The sequence below is a fragment of the Emiliania huxleyi genome (assembly GCF_000372725.1).
Source record: "Emiliania huxleyi CCMP1516 unplaced genomic scaffold EMIHUscaffold_222, whole genome shotgun sequence".
Taxonomy (NCBI): Eukaryota; Haptophyta; order Isochrysidales; family Noelaerhabdaceae; genus Emiliania; species Emiliania huxleyi.
Window position 1 is genome coordinate 129203 of NW_005200401.1, and position 16250 is coordinate 145452.

A 16250-nucleotide genomic window follows, 5' to 3' on the forward strand; every position below is an offset into this window, starting at 1 on the left:
CTCTCATGTCTCTGTGTACCTAGCTCGGTTCGTGTTAGCCGGTGGGTGTTTGCTTTGTCTGTCTGGGTGCCCCACGGACAGTAAAGAAAGAAAAGAAAGAAAGCAAACCCAAGGGAGGGTAGCGCCGGAGAGGACGAGCGCGCCAGGCATTCTTTTTGTCCCGCGTGTAAAATTCTTTTTGTGGACAATGGCGGCGTCGAGCGCCTCCGCGATGACGGACGTCGTGAAGACGGCGGAGGAGAGCTGCTGCTCGCGATGGGCGACTAGGGGGACTACACGCCCGCGATTCCCGAGGAGGTGACCGCGCACTTCTTGGCGCAGTCGGGCTTCCAGGCGACGGACGAGCGGCTTGTGCGGCTCGTGTCAGATGATCTCTCCGAGAAGAGTCGGAGGGACCTTGGCGCCGGGATCACGAGGAACTTGCAAGTCGTGGCCGAGGCGGCGACGGGAGCGGTGCAGAGGTGGATCCAGCTCAATGATGAGGCTACGGCGCGCATAATGAAGAGAGAGGAACACATCGAGTGGCTGAGGAAGCTCTTCGCTGGGTGGAAGGAGGCCCGGCCGGCCTTGAGGGAGTCGCGGAGGAGGAGGGATAACGCAGGCAACGCAGGGACGGGCCAACAGCCAGTGGGACGAACGAGGGCCGCGACGGCGGCTCAAGCGGGAGGGAGCGGAGACAGTGGGCAGCGAGCGAAGTGGGTGAGAGATGATGCTCCTTCTTAGGGAGCGGTTCAGCTGCTGGGCGGGCTTCAGGGTGGTGCTCACGCGAAAAGGAATCGACGCGATGTACAAAGCATACAAGAAGAGGAGAGAGAAGGGGAGGGGCACCAGTGATGACAAAACAGAACCTAGTGCAGACGAGAGCAGGGCAGACCCGGGGACTGGGGAGCCGGAGCAGACGGCATCGGCCGCCGAGGGAACGTTGGGAAGAGGCACGAGGAGGGCGGCGACCTCAACCGGCTATGGACGACCTGTCACCAGACGACGCAGGGCAGACGATGGTGAGGCGGAGCAGACGCGCAGGGCGAGACGAGGGAGGGAGCAGGACGTTGCTTCGTTGCGGAGATCAGCAGGAGGATGTACGAAAAGATTAGGAGCAGCAGGGACCCGAGGGACAATGTGGAAGACGGCTAGTGCTAGAAGTCCCCGCCACCGGGAGACAGGACGACCCCTGCTAGTCGCCAACCACACCCACAAAGAACCCTGCACAAAGATCGCACGGGCCGTGTTCCTTTCTACCCATCTCACAGTAGGGAGGTGTCCGTTTTTATTTATTTATTTCGTATTTTACTTTTTAGGGTGGTAAGCCTACACTCCAAGTGCTCCATGTCCTACCAAGTGCCTGCGCGTTTTGGGAGAGATAGATCCACATACATAATGACAGTATGTAAAAGGTGTGCGCAAGAGGATCCGCCAACTGGCCAACCATGCAAGGAATCGCGCCGCGCGCAGTGCGACGCACACCTAGCGCGCAGCGGCAGCGCGCGCCAGTCCCGTCCACCCGGAAAAACGCTCGAAACGTTAAGCCCCAAAGGAGTTGAGGGCGTCTCAGTCCCAATCTACGCTCAAATCCGCGTCCCACCACCAGCCCTTCCCGCGAGCCAGGGTGCCCGCTGGGAAATCGCGGTCAAACGGCCTCACACTGCGCTTGCCGTTGCACTCGTTCCCGTCGTCGAGATGTGGCTGCCCGAGATTGTGGAACAAGCGCACCCAGCCGTGGCGCATAAAATCGGTGTTGCGGCGCCACGGCAGGTACCTGTTGTCGCGCTGCGTCCTCGCCTCGTCCGTGAGATCGCGTGCTCCAAACAGCTCCTCGATCGGCTTGCCCTCTTCTCGAAGCTCCTGGACCGAGCGCTCGCGCAGCCAGGCCGGCACGTAGCACGTGAAGAAGTCGTGATCGGGGTGGTCCTCGCAGTGGATGGTGCCGTTTCTCTCCTCGTCCTCGTACGTGAGCACCGCCACCCGCGGTGAAGTGCTGCTGGACTCGTCGGCCGCTCTGTCCACCACCCAACGGTCGAGGAGCGCCTCGTAGTCAATCTCCTCGTCGTCGAAGCAGCAGCCGAGGGAGAGGTCGATGTCGCGCAGCCGTCTTGCGCCGCGCAGGAACGCGGCGAGGCCGGTGGCGGAGTAGCCGCAGTGGACAAAGTGCACGCGCGCGAGCTGAGCGCAGCCGCGGGCAAAGGTCTCGAGAGCGTGCGTCTGCAGATTCAGGCCGTGGATGGCGAGAGAGGTCAGGTTCGGCGCCTGCTTGCTGAGCGACACCAGCGAGGGCGAGAAATCTCGGTACGTCATCACCATCGACAGGTCGAGGTGGCGGAGGCCCTCGCAGCAGGTGGCCAGCGTCTCAACCTCCTCAAACGAGACGCCGCCGCGCACGTTTGCGTAGCCGATGTCGAGGCCGGTGAGCGTGGGGAAGCAGCCGCCCAGCAGCGAGAGCGTGTTCTTGTGCCACGGCTCGGAGTGCGCGTCAGCCCAGGCGCCGCTGGGCCGCTCCAAGCCGAGGCGCAGCAGCTGAAGCACGGGGAGGTCGAGGCAGACCAGAGCGGGCAGCACGATCGGGCCAAGCCCAGTGAGGTCGAGGTGGGTCAGCGTCTGCTGGCAGCCAACGGCGCACATCATGAAGATCGAGGTGACTGAATCACGGGCCTCGCGTGTGCGGCGCCCTCGCACGTGCGGCGCGTAGGGGATGAAGCCTCCGCCGGAATCTTCGGACGGCTCATCGCTGAGCGCCTCGCAGGTGATGGCGAGGTGTGTCAGTCGCGTCTGCATAACGATCCACGGCTCGGGGCCGCGCTTCGCCGGTGGACGCCGCTCGGCCAGCCAGGAGGCGACCTTGTCAAGGCGGTCGATGCCGTTGCCGGCCCTCGCGGTGGTGACGACGCCGTCGGAGCTCGCGAGCGCGGTGGCGGCGATCGTCCGTCTCGAATCGGCGGGGCCGATCGCTGTGGGCGAGCCCCTCACCTCGTGAGGGATTGGGCTGAGATCCACCCGCAGCACCCGACAGCGGGGAAGCAGGCCCGTGAGTCGTGGCAGAATGCTTTGCGCACGCGACGCGTCCCGTGTGACACTGAGGGCGTCATTGATGTGCACCTTAGCACCAACGAGGAAGGCGGAGTCGTGCATCGCCGGGAGGAAGCACACACGCGGGACGGTGGTACCGCGGGATGACAGGGACGCCTCGGGGCCGGGAAGGAGGCACACGCCCAAATGGGTGATGTGCTGCGTGCATCGCTGAAGGAGCTGGCGATGCGCGGTGCACGTCGCCGTGCACCGCGGCAGGCAGTGGAGCGGCACGCGCCCGAGCACGAGCACCCAAAGGTCTGCGTTGGAGTGGACACTGGTGAAGCACGTGAGTGCGTCAGCGTCGTCGGCGTCGGGCATGTCTGCTCTGGCCGCAGTCGCTCCCACAGCTGCTCGGTGTGGGAAGAGAGCAGCAGACGAGAGCGGCTCTGAGCTTCGTACTGGGAGCAGCGCGAACCGGGCCACAGCACCTAACCCGCCGCGTGGCAAAATTCTTTTTTCCTCGTCGAAGCAGGGGTCCTCCCAAGAGTGAACCACACAAACTTGCGAAGGGCAGGCCAATGCTGCTGCTGCTACTACGCGCGATATTCTTTTTCTCGCGATGTCTGCCCCGCGCCGCCGCTCGCGCCGCCTCGCCGCCCCCTCCACCGCCGCTCCCTCGCCAGACACGCCGCCGCCCATCCGCCTCCTCGACCTCCCCAGAGAGCTCCTCGTGCGCGCCCTCTCTCACTGCGATCCCGCCGACATCGCTTGCGTCGCGGCCGTCTCGCTGCTCTTCCACGCCTCGCTTGCGGTGGAGGCCATCCGCTTGTGGGCGCAAGAGCGCGGCTTCGAGCTGCCGGCGCTGCCAGAGGGTGAGAGCTGTGCCGTGCGGTGGCTGTGCTTTTTCGCGCTGCTGCGCGAGTCCAACCCGCCGGCGAGGGCGGCGGCAGGCGATCGGCACAGCCTCTTCATTGACGGCGAGGGGCGGCTCTCGTCGTGCGGCGGCGAGGGGGGCCCCAGCCCTGCGCCGACCGTCGACCCACCGGTACTCGGCCACGGTGAGGGCGTGACGCGGCTGAACACACCCACGCGCCTCCCGTCGTTGGGCGGCGAGCGTGCCGTGAGTGTGTCGGCTGGACTACACGACAGCTTCGCCCTCACCGCCAGCGGCGCTGTCTGGAGCTGGGGCTGGGGAGGCTACGGCCGGTTGGGCCACGGCGATGAGCAGGACCAGCCGTGGCCGAAGAAGGTCGAAGCCTTGGCGGGTGGCGTCGTCGCCGTGTCGGCTGGAGGCAGCCACAGTCTCGCCCTCACCGCCGACGGAGCCGTCTGGAGCTGGGGCTGGGGAAGGTTTGGCAAGCTAGGCCACGGCGACGAGCAGAACCAGCCGCTCCCAAAGAAGGTCGAGGCCTTTGCTGGCCAGCGCGTCGTCACCGTGTCGGCGGGAGAGGGCCACAGCCTCGCAATCACCTCCGATGGCGCCGTCTGGAGCTGGGGCCATAGAGCCTTTGGCATTCTGGGCCACGGCGACCTGCAGCACCAGCTGCTGCCCAAGAAGGTCGAGGCCTTGGCGGACAAGCGCGCCGTTGCTGTGTCGGCTGGCGCCGCGCACAGCCTCGCCCTCACCGCTGACGGCGCTGTCTGGAGCTGGGGCATGGGACTCTTTGGCCAGCTGGGCCACGGCGACGAGCAGGGCCAGCTGCTGCCGAAGAAGGTCGAGGCCTTTGCTGGCCAGCGCGTCGTCGCCGTGTCGGCTGGACGCCAGCACAGCCTCGCCCTCACCGCCGACGGCGCTGTCTGGAGCTGGGGCATGGGACTCTTTGGCCAGCTGGGCCACGGCGACGAGCAGCGCCAGCTGCTGCCCAAGAAGGTCGAGGCTTTTGCTGGGCGGCGCGTCGTCGCTGTCTCGGCTGGAGTTAACCACAGCCTCGCCATCACCGCCGACGGCGCCGTCTTTGCTTGGGGCGAGGGCGGCAGCGGCCGCCTAGGCCATGGAGAGGACCTGTCGAACCAGCTGCGCCAGCTGCGGCCAAAGAAGATCAAGCTGTGGGCGCCGGGGCAGTGAGGTATCGGGGGCTCTGTGCGCCGGCCGGGCGTTTAGTGGCTCAGTGCACAGACTGAGGAGCTTGTTGAAGCCAGCCCGCGCGGTCCGAGGTTGCCTCTCTCTCAAGCGTCAAGGAGCTCCGGAAAAGTTATCCCGGGTGCCCTCCCAGCGCATAGTCCAGCCGATCTGTGTGCCATATATGCCGGCACCTCATCAGGCTCTCCTCGCCCTCGCATCCGCCGCCGCCGCCTCCGCTCGGCTCGCCATCGAACCGATCCGCCCGCCCGACAAGCGGCTTTCCTTTGGCGCCGTCGTGCGCGGTCTCAGCCTGAGAGCGCCTCTTTCGGAGGCTGAGCTCGCAGAACTGGACGCGGCCTTGTCGGAGCACGGCCTGCTCCTCCTCGAGAGCGCGGCTCCGCCGGACCTCGAGCCTCGCGCCTTCTCCGACCTCGTGCGCCGCCTCAACCCTGGCGCCGAGACGGTGTGAGTCCCAGTCGCTCTCACACACCTCATATCAGCAGCACACGCGGTGGTGTGTGCGGCTTCAGGTGTGGCGAGACCAGCGCACGAACCCGTGGGAGCGGCACAAGGCGGAGCACTTGGGGCCCGCCGGGACCTTTCAGCTTCCGACCTGCCCGGAGGTCCGCGTTGGCCAGAACGCGCTACTCATCACCCACTCGCTCATCGCCCATCCGTTCATCAACCCAGGTCCTCGTCCTCGGCAAGGGCGAGTACCGCGACCACTTCGGCCTCACCTGCTCGCTCGGCGGGGCGAGGAGAGCCTACGGCTCGAACGGGTCGCAGGTCATCTCCGGTCATCTCGGGTCATCTCGGGTTATCTCGGGTCATCTCGGATCGATCTTCCCAGAGGCCGGTCCACGAGATCTCAATCTCGTCCACGAGGTTGCTCGGGCTCAGGAGCTCTTCTGCCACAAGGACGTGTTGTTTGGGACTTCTCACAGGTCATCGGCGGCGGGAAGCTGCAGTGGCACATCGACGGAGCCTTCTGGAAGGCGCCGGCCTCGCGCGAATCAAGTCATAAATTCGTCGACTGCTGTGCAGCCTTCGAAAAGCCGCCGGCCTTCAGTTTAATTACGGTGGAGCCTTCTGGAAGGCGCCGGCTTCGCGCGCGAGCGGGCTGCCCTGCGGCGTGGTTGGCATGCGGTGTGTCGAGGCGCCCTCGCCGCCGCGCGAGTGCGAGGCGGACTATGGCGACGGGGCGACGCTGTCGTGTGCCGCGGGCTCGACAGCGTTCTGCTCAGGAGCGGTCGCTTGTGAGCCCGAGATCACCCGAGGTCACTCGACATCACTCGAGGTCACCCGAGGTCACCCGAGGTCACCCGAGGTCACCCGAGGTCACCCGAGGTCACCCGAGGTCAGGAGCGGTCGCCTTTGAGCTTCTCACCGAGCAGGAGCAGGACACGGCGCTGAGGACGACAGTCGTGTATGCGGCGCACCCCTTCAAGCGCTTCGCGGGGTGCGGCATGTAGTTCGTGAGTGCTCGTTCTCCATCATCAATCATGTCTAGCGGGCTGGCGTGACGCGCCGAGCCCCTCCAAGCGTCCTCCGCCCCGATTACCGCCTGCATCGTACCCCAGATCAGCCCGAGATCAGCCCGAGATCAGCCCGAGATAAGCCCCAGATCAGCCCGAGATCAGCCCGAGATCAGCCCGAGATCAGCCCCAGATCAGCCCGAGATCAGCCCGAGATCAGCCCGAGATCAGCCCGAGATCAGCCGAGACTAGGTGCGGCATGACGCGCGACGGCTTGCGCTGCGTCGGAGGCGTCGAGGTCGAGTGTACGATCGGCGACAACGAGCGATCGGGGCGGCTCCTCTTGTCGCGGGGGGAGGGCCTACCCCCGAGATGACCCGAGATGACCCGAGATGACACACGCGAGGATAGGCAGCTCCGGCTTCCGCTGGTATGGAGGCACCCGACTAGCGGGAGGCCGGCGCTGATGCCGCACACGCGCTGCCTCGAGGCGGTCGAGATTGCGTCGTCTGACGGCGCTGCGCCGCCGGCCGTACTCGGCACCGAGGAGGCTGCGCAGAAAAGAAAAACAGACAGGACGGACACGCCAGGCGAGGGATGGGAGAGTCCCCACCTGCACGAGCAGGCTTCTTGGGAAGGAGGACCAGGGCGGCACACGTAGCGGGAGCGGGCAGCACACGACGGCTGCATGGGCGCGGCACTAGGCGCGCAGCTGGCTTCACGCCCTCACGCGGCGCGCCGTCGCGCCGCCCCCTCCTTCCTTCGGTGGCCCGAGAGGAGACGCGAGATGAGCCGAGGATAGGCGCGCCGTCGCCCCGCCCCTCGTCCTCCCTCTTGCGTGGAGAGCGGGCGACTGTGCTCTGTGGGACAACCGAGCCGTGTGGCACTCAGCGACGGGTGGGGGTCGTCGGCGAGCGGGAGCGGCGCTACCGAAAGAGTCATTCAACGAGTCGTTCCGTGTGTGTGTGCAGGCTTGCCGAGCGGCGGCAGCGTCCCCCCCCCCCGAGATGAGCCGAGATGAGCCGAGATTGCCCGAGTGTAGGCGGGCTCGCCGAGCAGGAGAGCGGCGGCGGATGCACCTGGTCGCTCGCCTCATCTCGGGGTCATCTCGGGCCATCTCGGGTCATCTCGGGTCATCTCGGGTCATCTCGAGTCGAGCAGGAGCGGCGGCTCATGCACTTGGTCGCCTTTGACGGCACGGCGCCGCCGCTGCCCGCGACACCGCGCGGAGGGCCGCTCTCCCGCTCACCGCCGCCGTCGGTGGTTGGCCTCGTCATCGGCCAGACGCCGCGCGACGACCTCGCCGCGCCGCTCCGCCGCGCTGCCGCCGCCGGAGCTGCGCGCTCTGGCGGCGCGGCCGCCATCGCCTTGGCGGTGAGGGGCGCATTGGACGGAGTGTGCGAGGGAGCCCTCCCCCTCACGCCGCCTCCTCCGCAGCCTCCGCTGGGCCTGCCGCCCTCTCCCGTCGACGCTTCCGACTGCCCTCTCATCACGCGGCTGGGCGACGGCACACTGGGGACCGTGCGAGGCGGCGTCGAGATTTCGCGAGATGAGGCCCAGATCGGCCGAGGCTAGGCACGCCGGTGACCGTGAGCGAGGCGGCGCTGACGCCGCTGCTGCAGCGGCAGCTGGACGCGCACGCAGCGGCGCTGGGGGGCCGCGGCGCGCCTTGCGTGGCCGTGCTGCTCTGCGCCGGCCGCTTCGACGGCCTTCGCTCGCCCTCGGAGCGGATCACCCTCCTGCGCCCCTTCGCGGCGGCCGCCGACGCGGCGGCGCGGCGCAGCGTGCGGGACGCCTAATTAATAGTTCATTAATAGTGAATGAAAAGTTAATTAGGCGCGGCTCGGCGTGCGGGACGCCTTGCTGTGCGTCCCCACCGCCGACCAGCAGCCGTACGCTCTCGCGCGGTGGCGGCCGGAACTGCCGGCGGCGGCGGCGATCGCGACGTGCGTCTTGCCCGAGGAGCCGGGGGAGGCTGAGCTACAGCAGGCGGCCGCCGCCGCTCGGGCGCTTCCCGCCGAGGCGGCCATCGTCCTCGATTTTGTGGGGCATGGCGCGTCGGTGACGAGGAGGATGAGAGAGCTGGCGCCCGGCCGCGTCGTGGTCGACGTCGGTGGCGAGGCGCTGGCGGCGGTCGAGGGGCTGCTTGCGGGCGAGCTTCGGGCATGCTCGTAAGAGCCACATACACCCTGCATACACCAAAAAGATCCGTGTAAACTTGGAGCACTTGGAGTGCAGTCAGTAATTGCACATCCAGGGCCGGGTAAATTGGAGCACTTGGAGCACTGCACTTGGAGTGCGGTCATCAGCCGCACGCCCAGGACCGGGGCGAGCGGTTATTTTATGACCGCGCAAAAGACAAAGGGTGGCTAAGGGCTCTGCCCGCAAGGCGCCCGCGTCGCCGACGCGGTACCATTGACTCATCCCGGAATACACACCCTCACCCACACGACCAAATAGCGAAAATCCGAATACCGTGCCAAAACCACGGAATGGGAGACGAAGAACGTCGGGGCAAGTTTGGCAAACGCTAAACCTGGGCGATCCGGCGCTTCCTTCGATTGGACGGACGAAATAGTGCGGTGTGGCTCTCCAGACGCAGAGAGCTACACGGCTCTTTTCACTTTTGTACACGTCTAACGGTCTGAGACTGAGTCAGAGGCTCTGTGCGGTGTTAAGGTAAGGTAAGGTAAGGTAAACTTCTCCACACACACGAGGTGGTGGGGCAAGGGGGGGCAACCCTCGCGTCTGAGAGAGAGAGAGAGAGAGAGAGAGAGAGGCGAGCTTCAGGCACGCTCATCTCGATCGTCAAGGCGTCGCTACGCGCGGTCTTCCGCGGGGGGAGCTTCGCCGACGGGTGCGGGACCGCGGCGCAGCCAGTGCCGCGGCGAGGCCTCCGGCTGTTTGCGGCGGGCGGCTTGCTGCTCGCTGCATGGCGAAAAACTCGTCTCGCCACACGCCAAGGGCTTATGCTCTGGCGAGACGTGAGGCGCATGCGCCCAGGAGGGGAGGGCGCATGTGTAACGACACTGCTAGAGATGCCTTTCGGGGCCCAGAGATAAAACTTCTGTGATGCCATGCGTGACCTAGTAGTGTCCCCAGCTATGGGCGTGTCCACGTTGGAGCCAGGTGTGGTGTGGGCGCGAGAATAGCTCCGCCGTTCATGGAGGCAACCGATGCGAGTCGACTGGTGTGTGTCGTCGTGGTTTCGTATCAAGAATTCTCTCTCTCTCCCTCGCGTCTCCACGTCTAACGACAGGAGCCCCACGGCATTCAAAGTGCAAGGCCCGGACGCCCGGTGCGCGTGGGTGAGCGGTGTGTGTGTGTGTGTGTGTGTGTGTGTGTGTGTGTGTGTGTGTGTGTGTGTGTGTGTGTGTGTGTGTGTGTGTGTGTGTGTGTGTGTGTGTGTCACGTCACTGCATCCTCTGCCGGTTCCTTCGTCGCCTCTTCTTTGTGCGGTGTTTTGTCGAGTTTTGCTTTTGGACGAATTTGGAGGAGGGACGTGGTGGGAGGGTAGAAGGAGTGAAGATGTCTGATCATCCTCAGGAGCAGGCACCCAACTTTGATTCGTAGAGGTGTCTCTCTACCCATAATGTATCACACCTCGAGACCAGATCTCCCATCTATCTGCACCGCCCCCCCACGCACGCCCCACCTCACGCGCACGCCCGAGCTACCAGGCAGACAGAGACACAGCTGCTTGTGACGCAGTGAGAAGCAGGAGACTGGCCAGCACTGGCCTCTGCGTTCTGCCGTGGTGGCCCTGGGACACCTTGCCTCATTGCCCTGCCCCCCACACCTCGATCTTCTTCGGCTGCTGCTGGTTCGACAAGTCCTCTCCGTGGCCTAGGCAGCGGTATGCGCCCTCGCCCCAGGTAAAGACAGCGCCGTCAGCGGTGATGGCGAGGCTGTGGTCGCATCCAGTCGACACAGCGACAACGCGCTGCTCAGCAAAGGCGTCGACCTGCTTCGGCTGCCACTGGTTCTGCTCGTCGCCGTGACCCAGCTTGCCACAGAAGCCATCGCCCCAGCTCAAGACCGCGCCGTCGGCGGTGACGGCGAGGCTGTGCGCGGGTCCGGCTGACACGGTGACGACGCGCCGCCCCGCCAGCGCCTCGATCTTCTTCGGCAGCAGCTGGTTCTGCTCGTCGCCGTGGCCCAACATGCCAAAGCCTCCAAGGCCCCAGCTCCAGACGGCGCCGTCGGCGGCGAGGGCGAGGCTGACGCCGCTTCCCGCCGACACAGCGACAACGCGCCGCCCAGCCAAGGCCTCGATCTTTTTCGGCAGCAGCTGGTTCTGCCCATGGGCCTCGCCGTACTGGTTCAACGTGTCGCCGTGGCCGAGCTGGCGAGAGCTTCCAGGGCCCCAGCTCCAGACACTGCCGTCGGCGGTGAGGGCGAGGCTGTGCAGGCCTCCAGCCGACACAGCGACGACGCGCCACCCAGCCAACGCCTCAACCTTCTTCGGCAGCAGCTGCTCCTCCTGGTTGCCGTGGCCTAACCAGCCATTGCCCCAGCTCCACGCAGCACCGTCGGCGGTGAGGGCGAGGTTGTGTTCGCCTCCCGCCGAAACAGAGACGACGCGCTGGCCTGCAAAGGCCTCGATCTTCTTGGGCTGCAGCTGGTTCTGCTGGTCGCCGTGGCCCAACTGGCCTTCCCCTCCACTGCCCCAGCTCCAGACAGTGCCGCCGGCGGTGAGGGCGAGGCTGTGCGCGTCTCCGGCCGACACGCTCACGGCGCGCTCACCCAGCGATGCAGGGAGGCGGGTCGGCGTGTTCAGCCGCGTCACGCCCTCACCTTGACCGAGCGGCCCTGGAAAGTCTGCCTCACTGCCGCACGACGAGAGCCGCCCCTCGCCGTCGATGAAGAGGCTGTGATACAGGCCTCCCGCCGCCCTCGCCGGAGGGTTGGCCTCGCGCAGCAGCGCCGAATAGCACAGCCACCGCACGGCGCAGCTCTCGTCCTCTGGCTGCGCCGGCAGCTCGAAGCCGCGCTCTTGCGCCCACAAGCGGATGCCCTCCACCGCAAGCGAGGCGTGGAAGAGCAGCGAGACGGCCGCGACGCGAGCGATGTCGAGGGGGCCGTCGAAGCGAGAGAAGACGCGCGCAAGGAGCTCCGTGGGGAGGTCGAGGAGGCGGGCGGGCGGCGGCGTGTCTGGCGAGCGGGCGGCGGTGGCGGCGGAGGCGAGGCGGCGCGAGCGGCGGCGCGGCGGGGCAGACATCGCGGGAAAAAGAGGAAAGATTTTTTCGCGCTTCTAGGTGGTAAAATTCTTTTGTGGGCGGCCAGGCAGAGATCGCAACGGCATTTGCCGACCTTAGACGGGCTTCGCGACGGGCACGCCCGTAGTGGTGGGGAGGGCTTGGGCCCTGACCGCCTGAGCCGCCTGGAAGGAGAAGATCGCGCATATGAGCTCGACAACGAAGGTGGCGATGTCGATGACGATGATTGGCCAGATTAGCACGCCGATGAAGGCGCTCGCGACACCGCCGAGGGCGTCGCAATCGACCCCATCTAGGTCTTGATCGCCATCGCAGTCATCGCTGACCTCATTCACCACGTTCGCCCAGAACAGGATGTACACGATCACAGCACTGGCGTGCACGGTGGCAGCGATGGCGATCAAGACACCAGCGCCAATGTGGCTCCCGGCCGAAGCGCTGGCGCCCGAGCCGGAGCAGCATAGCAGGACGCTGGCACCGATGACTGCGAGCAGGCCGCCGAGCCCACCCCACCACTGACCAGGCACGAGGAAGCCGAGGCACGAAATGATGCCAAAGACCAGCACGGCGATGGCGACGCCCTTCACCTTGTTCACCTCGGGCAGGGTATTCGGGTCGTTGCTACACCTGCACGAGTGACATCATCGTGGGGCAGCAACGGTATAGGACCACTACGTACCGCCGCTATGGCTGAGCGAGGCGGCGAGTACGGTTGGCGTTCCGTTGCATGGAGCGAATATTGAGTGAGCGGAGCGAAGAGTGCGTATGCGAGGAGAGGTGGATGTGCCAGTGTGGTGGCGGCGCGCGCAGGCGCGATGGGCGCACATGGAAATAGAGGCTGTGCGAGACGCGTTTGGCAAGGCGATTGAGCAAGGCGATGGCGTTTCGCGTCCGGGAAAAAATCACGGAAGCAGGCTTCGCGCGATCAGACTGACGTTTATTAAAATCCCTGTGTGGTGGCGGCGTGCCGTCCTCCCATCCCTCCCTTGGGTTGTCTGTTTTCTTTCTTTCTTTCAGACTGACGTTTGCTGCCGCGACGGCCCCCTGAAGAGGCTCATTTCCAACCTCGAGACCTCGAGAGATTCAGTCACCCGCACGTACCAATAGGTCTGTCATTGCAATCGTTCTCTTGTCGTCGGTTCATCCGACTCACGGGGTGTTTCCGCGTTCCCCGTTACTCCCCGTAGTCCCACTATAAGATACTATAGAGCCGACTACTGCGGCGGTTGTTTTCTGTACATATAGAGCCGGCTACTCTAACGCCTGTAGTACGCAACGCGGAAGTTCCATTTTGTTTAAATTCTAGAAATGGAAGTTCGTTCTCGAAAAGGCAGGTGGTCTGTCACAATGGTCCTCCGACGAGACGCGGAGCGCTCGGCGGCCATCTGCGTCGTTGGCCATGTGCGTACCTTTACTTTACCTGAAGTGCACGCGTCCATCAGGAGCAACGTGCTCGACGTGTATCGAAAGCGGACAGTGGCAGCAATCCTTTTCCGCCGCAACGTCGGTAAGAAAACTGATTTGAAGCACGGCCGTGAGCTGGTCAATGTGCAGTGCAGCGGCAGCCTCCATCATGCGCTGCACACCCTCGACATTCCGCGAGACCGCATCGCGCTGATGGATGAGAGCACATGCCACACTTACCAGCAGTATGTGCGTGTGTCGTCGGGTGCAGCAGCATCTGCGACGAGAGAACAGTGCCGTCCTGAGGCGTGGCTGCAGATGGCGTGGGTGCGGTCTTGCTTCGCCTCACTGCCGCCATCCGACGTGTACATGCGCGTGCGGCCGGACATGTTCTTCGCGGCGCCAGTGCCGCGTGTCGTCGAGGCGGCCGCGCCTCGACTGGTCGCGCCTCTCAAATTCGGCCGCTTCAATGACCAGTTCTTCGCCATGTCCCGCGCGCTCTACAACAGCTGGTTTGTCAAGTGGCGGCCCGGCGGCTGCTGCCCCGAGTTCGAGCTTCCGCCGGACGCCCTAAAGGCGCTCGAGCTCGTTAGCCTCAAGGCATGCCTGGCGCGAACGCCCGACACGCTCGCGTGCTGGGACGCTCCCGCGCCGGTGGTGGCAGCCTACCATGCCAGCGGAGCGCGGCGGCGCCAGCAGCAGGGCGCCAGCGCGGCACCCCCGAGTCGTCTCTACATCTGCAACGCCACCGCAGCAGCTTGCGAGGCACGTCCGATTCGCGTGTGCTTTGGCTAAGCTGAGCGCATGATTGTACTGTAAAGTAAGATCATAAACATTCACCCTTTCCGACTTCCGAGCTGCACGGCGTTCAGCGTTCACGGCTGTGTAGTGTGTACGGCTGTCGGCGGGTGAATGTTCAAGCTGTAGAGCCGTCTCCTCGACCTCGAGCAGCAGGTAGGCGAGGCACGAGTTGATCGGCACGACTGCTCCAGCGCAAGGCGATTATTGCCTGTCCCTCTTTTGGTGCCTGTGTCGAACCTGTGTGCTGTGCTGGAGAGTCTTTTTTGTTGAATTCTTATTTCGAGCCTGTCTGCTGTGAGATTGTTTTGTTTAATTTCTTATTTGTTGTAAAATTCTTGTCGAGGCCAGAGGGTCTGGGTGCACGCGGGGCGGCCGCGGAGGCGGCGTTTAGGCGGCTCTCGATCGAGGAGCGTGACGAGGTGGTTGCGGCGCTCGTGGCGGAGTTCAAGGCGGGGGAGCGGAAGGAGTTGTGCGGCTGGCATGCTGGGCGTGGGGTCCCAACCGGGCGTGGTCTGCTCCGTTCCCAGGGTGGGAGGATTGGGTGAGGGAGGGGCGGCTGCTCCTCTGGGAGGAGGACCTGGAGGAGTTGCGGAGCGGTGCTGGCGGTGGGCCCGCCTTCGCACCGCCCTCCTCGCTTCGCTCGCGCGCATCCGCCTCCTCCTCTAGCTCGCCCCGCGTGCCTAAACACAATGCAGAGGGGCAGCGTACACTCTGAAGGTCTATCTCTGCAGCGCGTGTAACCATCAATGCGGCGGCGCTGTCCCCGAGTCCCCCAGAGGCATCTAACCCTGCGTGCCGCGCTCCGCCAGCGGCGCCAGCCCACCCGGAGGGGGCTTGCTCGCCGCGGACATCCTCCTCGCCGGCCGTGGCGGCGCCTCGACTGCTGCTGCCGTAGATGCCAGGAGGCAATGTGAGCCCTCGCTGCTGGCATCACCACCCTCCTGCGGTGTCCCTTGTTCAGCGCCGACGCCAGCAGGAGTGGCAGTGGCGACGGGAGACGCGCCCGCAATCTCGCCGGCAGTGTCGTCGCCGTCGACAGGGCCACCGTTGTCGCCTCCGTCCTCGCCGCCGCCAGCTTTGCCCCTGTCCTTGCTGTCACCGCCATCACCGTCGCCGCCACAGTTTCCGCCACCGCAGCGCAAACGCTCCGACGCGGCCGGCGCCCCTTCCTTTCCCTTTTCTTTTGAGAGCAGGACGCCGGGTTTGTCTTGTATGTGCGTGTCGGGCCGGGGTATGGGCGAGGGGCGGAAGGGGCGGGGGCGTGCGGGGCAGAGTGCGTGTCGGGCCGGGGTGTGAGCGAGGGGCGGGGGCGTGCGGGGCAGAGGCCCAACGTCGGGCGGCTTGTCGGGGTCCGGAGCATTCGAGGGGGGAACGAGGAGGGGGGAATGGGCGGTCGGCGACGAGTAGAGCGGCAGGCGCGTACGGGGTAGCCGTCACTTTCCTGCCTCACAAGGGCGGGGCTGTCCCGGAAAGTGAGAGACGCCGGGCAGCGTGGCGCATTACTGAACCCTCCCATACGTGCTCGTGCTCCTCCTTCGCTGTCCCATCTCCCCACCTCTTTCCCGCCTGGGCGGGGCGGTGGGCGGGCGCGCGGTGCGGCGTGGCGTGTGCGTGTGTGCGACTGCAACGAAGGACCGCTCGCAGAGGACCATTGGGTTTGTACTATTAACAAAGAAGGCGCTCTCAAAAACAAATTTGGCGCGCGTGCGCGCAAGGTATGCTAGTGCCACAAAACAATCACGCGGTTCACGCCTGCCTGTCGACGCGGGCACCAACAACTCCCAAGAACTGGACAGCCATGGGCCGCAAGGACTACTCCGACTCCGAGTCTCCGCCGCGCGACCGCAAGGAGAAGAAGGAGAAGAAGTCCAAGAAAGAGAAGCGCTACAGCGACTCGGAGTCTCCGCCGCGGCGCAAGAAGGAGAAGCGCTCCTCCCGCCGCGACGACTCGCGGTCGAGGTCGCGCGACCGCCGCCGCGACCGCTCGCGCGACCGCGATCGCCGCGACGACTCGCGCGGCCGCGGCGGCTACGGCGGCGACCGTGGCGGGTACGGCGACCGCGGTGACCGCGGCGGCGGGTACGGCGGCGGGTATGGCGGCCCGCCCCGCGGTGAAGTCTGCCGCGACTTCCTCCGCGGCATGTGCCAGCGCCAAAACTGCCGCTTCCTGCACGAGGCGCCGTGGCGCACAGCACCGCCGCACGTCTAGCTCCGATCCCCGCTTTCAACACCCTCTGCCTCCGCCCCCTCTCGACTCCGTCTCCCGCACACACCTCACCCCGTCGC

General features: G+C 65.5%; 2 protein-coding genes across 2 annotated transcripts in view; both read left to right on the plus strand.

Moving 5' to 3' along the window:
- Window positions 1-5236: 5236 nt before the first annotated feature.
- Window positions 5237-8760, plus strand: EMIHUDRAFT_443141 (hypothetical protein). The gene is made up of 13 exons (XM_005779947.1): window positions 5237-5528; window positions 5596-5688; window positions 5756-5851; window positions 6010-6060; window positions 6162-6309; window positions 6428-6524; window positions 6793-6873; window positions 6952-7273; window positions 7343-7440; window positions 7586-7599; window positions 7702-8047; window positions 8116-8312; window positions 8377-8760. The coding sequence occupies exons 1-8, from the start codon at window positions 5247-5249 to the stop codon at window positions 7199-7201; spliced, it is 1098 nt and encodes a 365-aa protein (XP_005780004.1). The 5' UTR covers window positions 5237-5246; the 3' UTR covers window positions 7202-7273; window positions 7343-7440; window positions 7586-7599; window positions 7702-8047; window positions 8116-8312; window positions 8377-8760.
- Window positions 8761-15737: 6977 nt separating this feature from the next.
- EMIHUDRAFT_443142 (hypothetical protein) overlaps window positions 15738-16250 on the plus strand; it is a gene marked incomplete at its 3' end in the record, with an annotated part of 1500 nt that continues 987 nt past the window's right edge. The window contains exons 1-2 of the mRNA XM_005779948.1: window positions 15738-16027; window positions 16076-16141. Coding sequence (XP_005780005.1) covers window positions 15763-16027; window positions 16076-16141 — 331 coding nt within the window. The remainder of the gene's footprint in view (window positions 16028-16075; window positions 16142-16250) is intronic.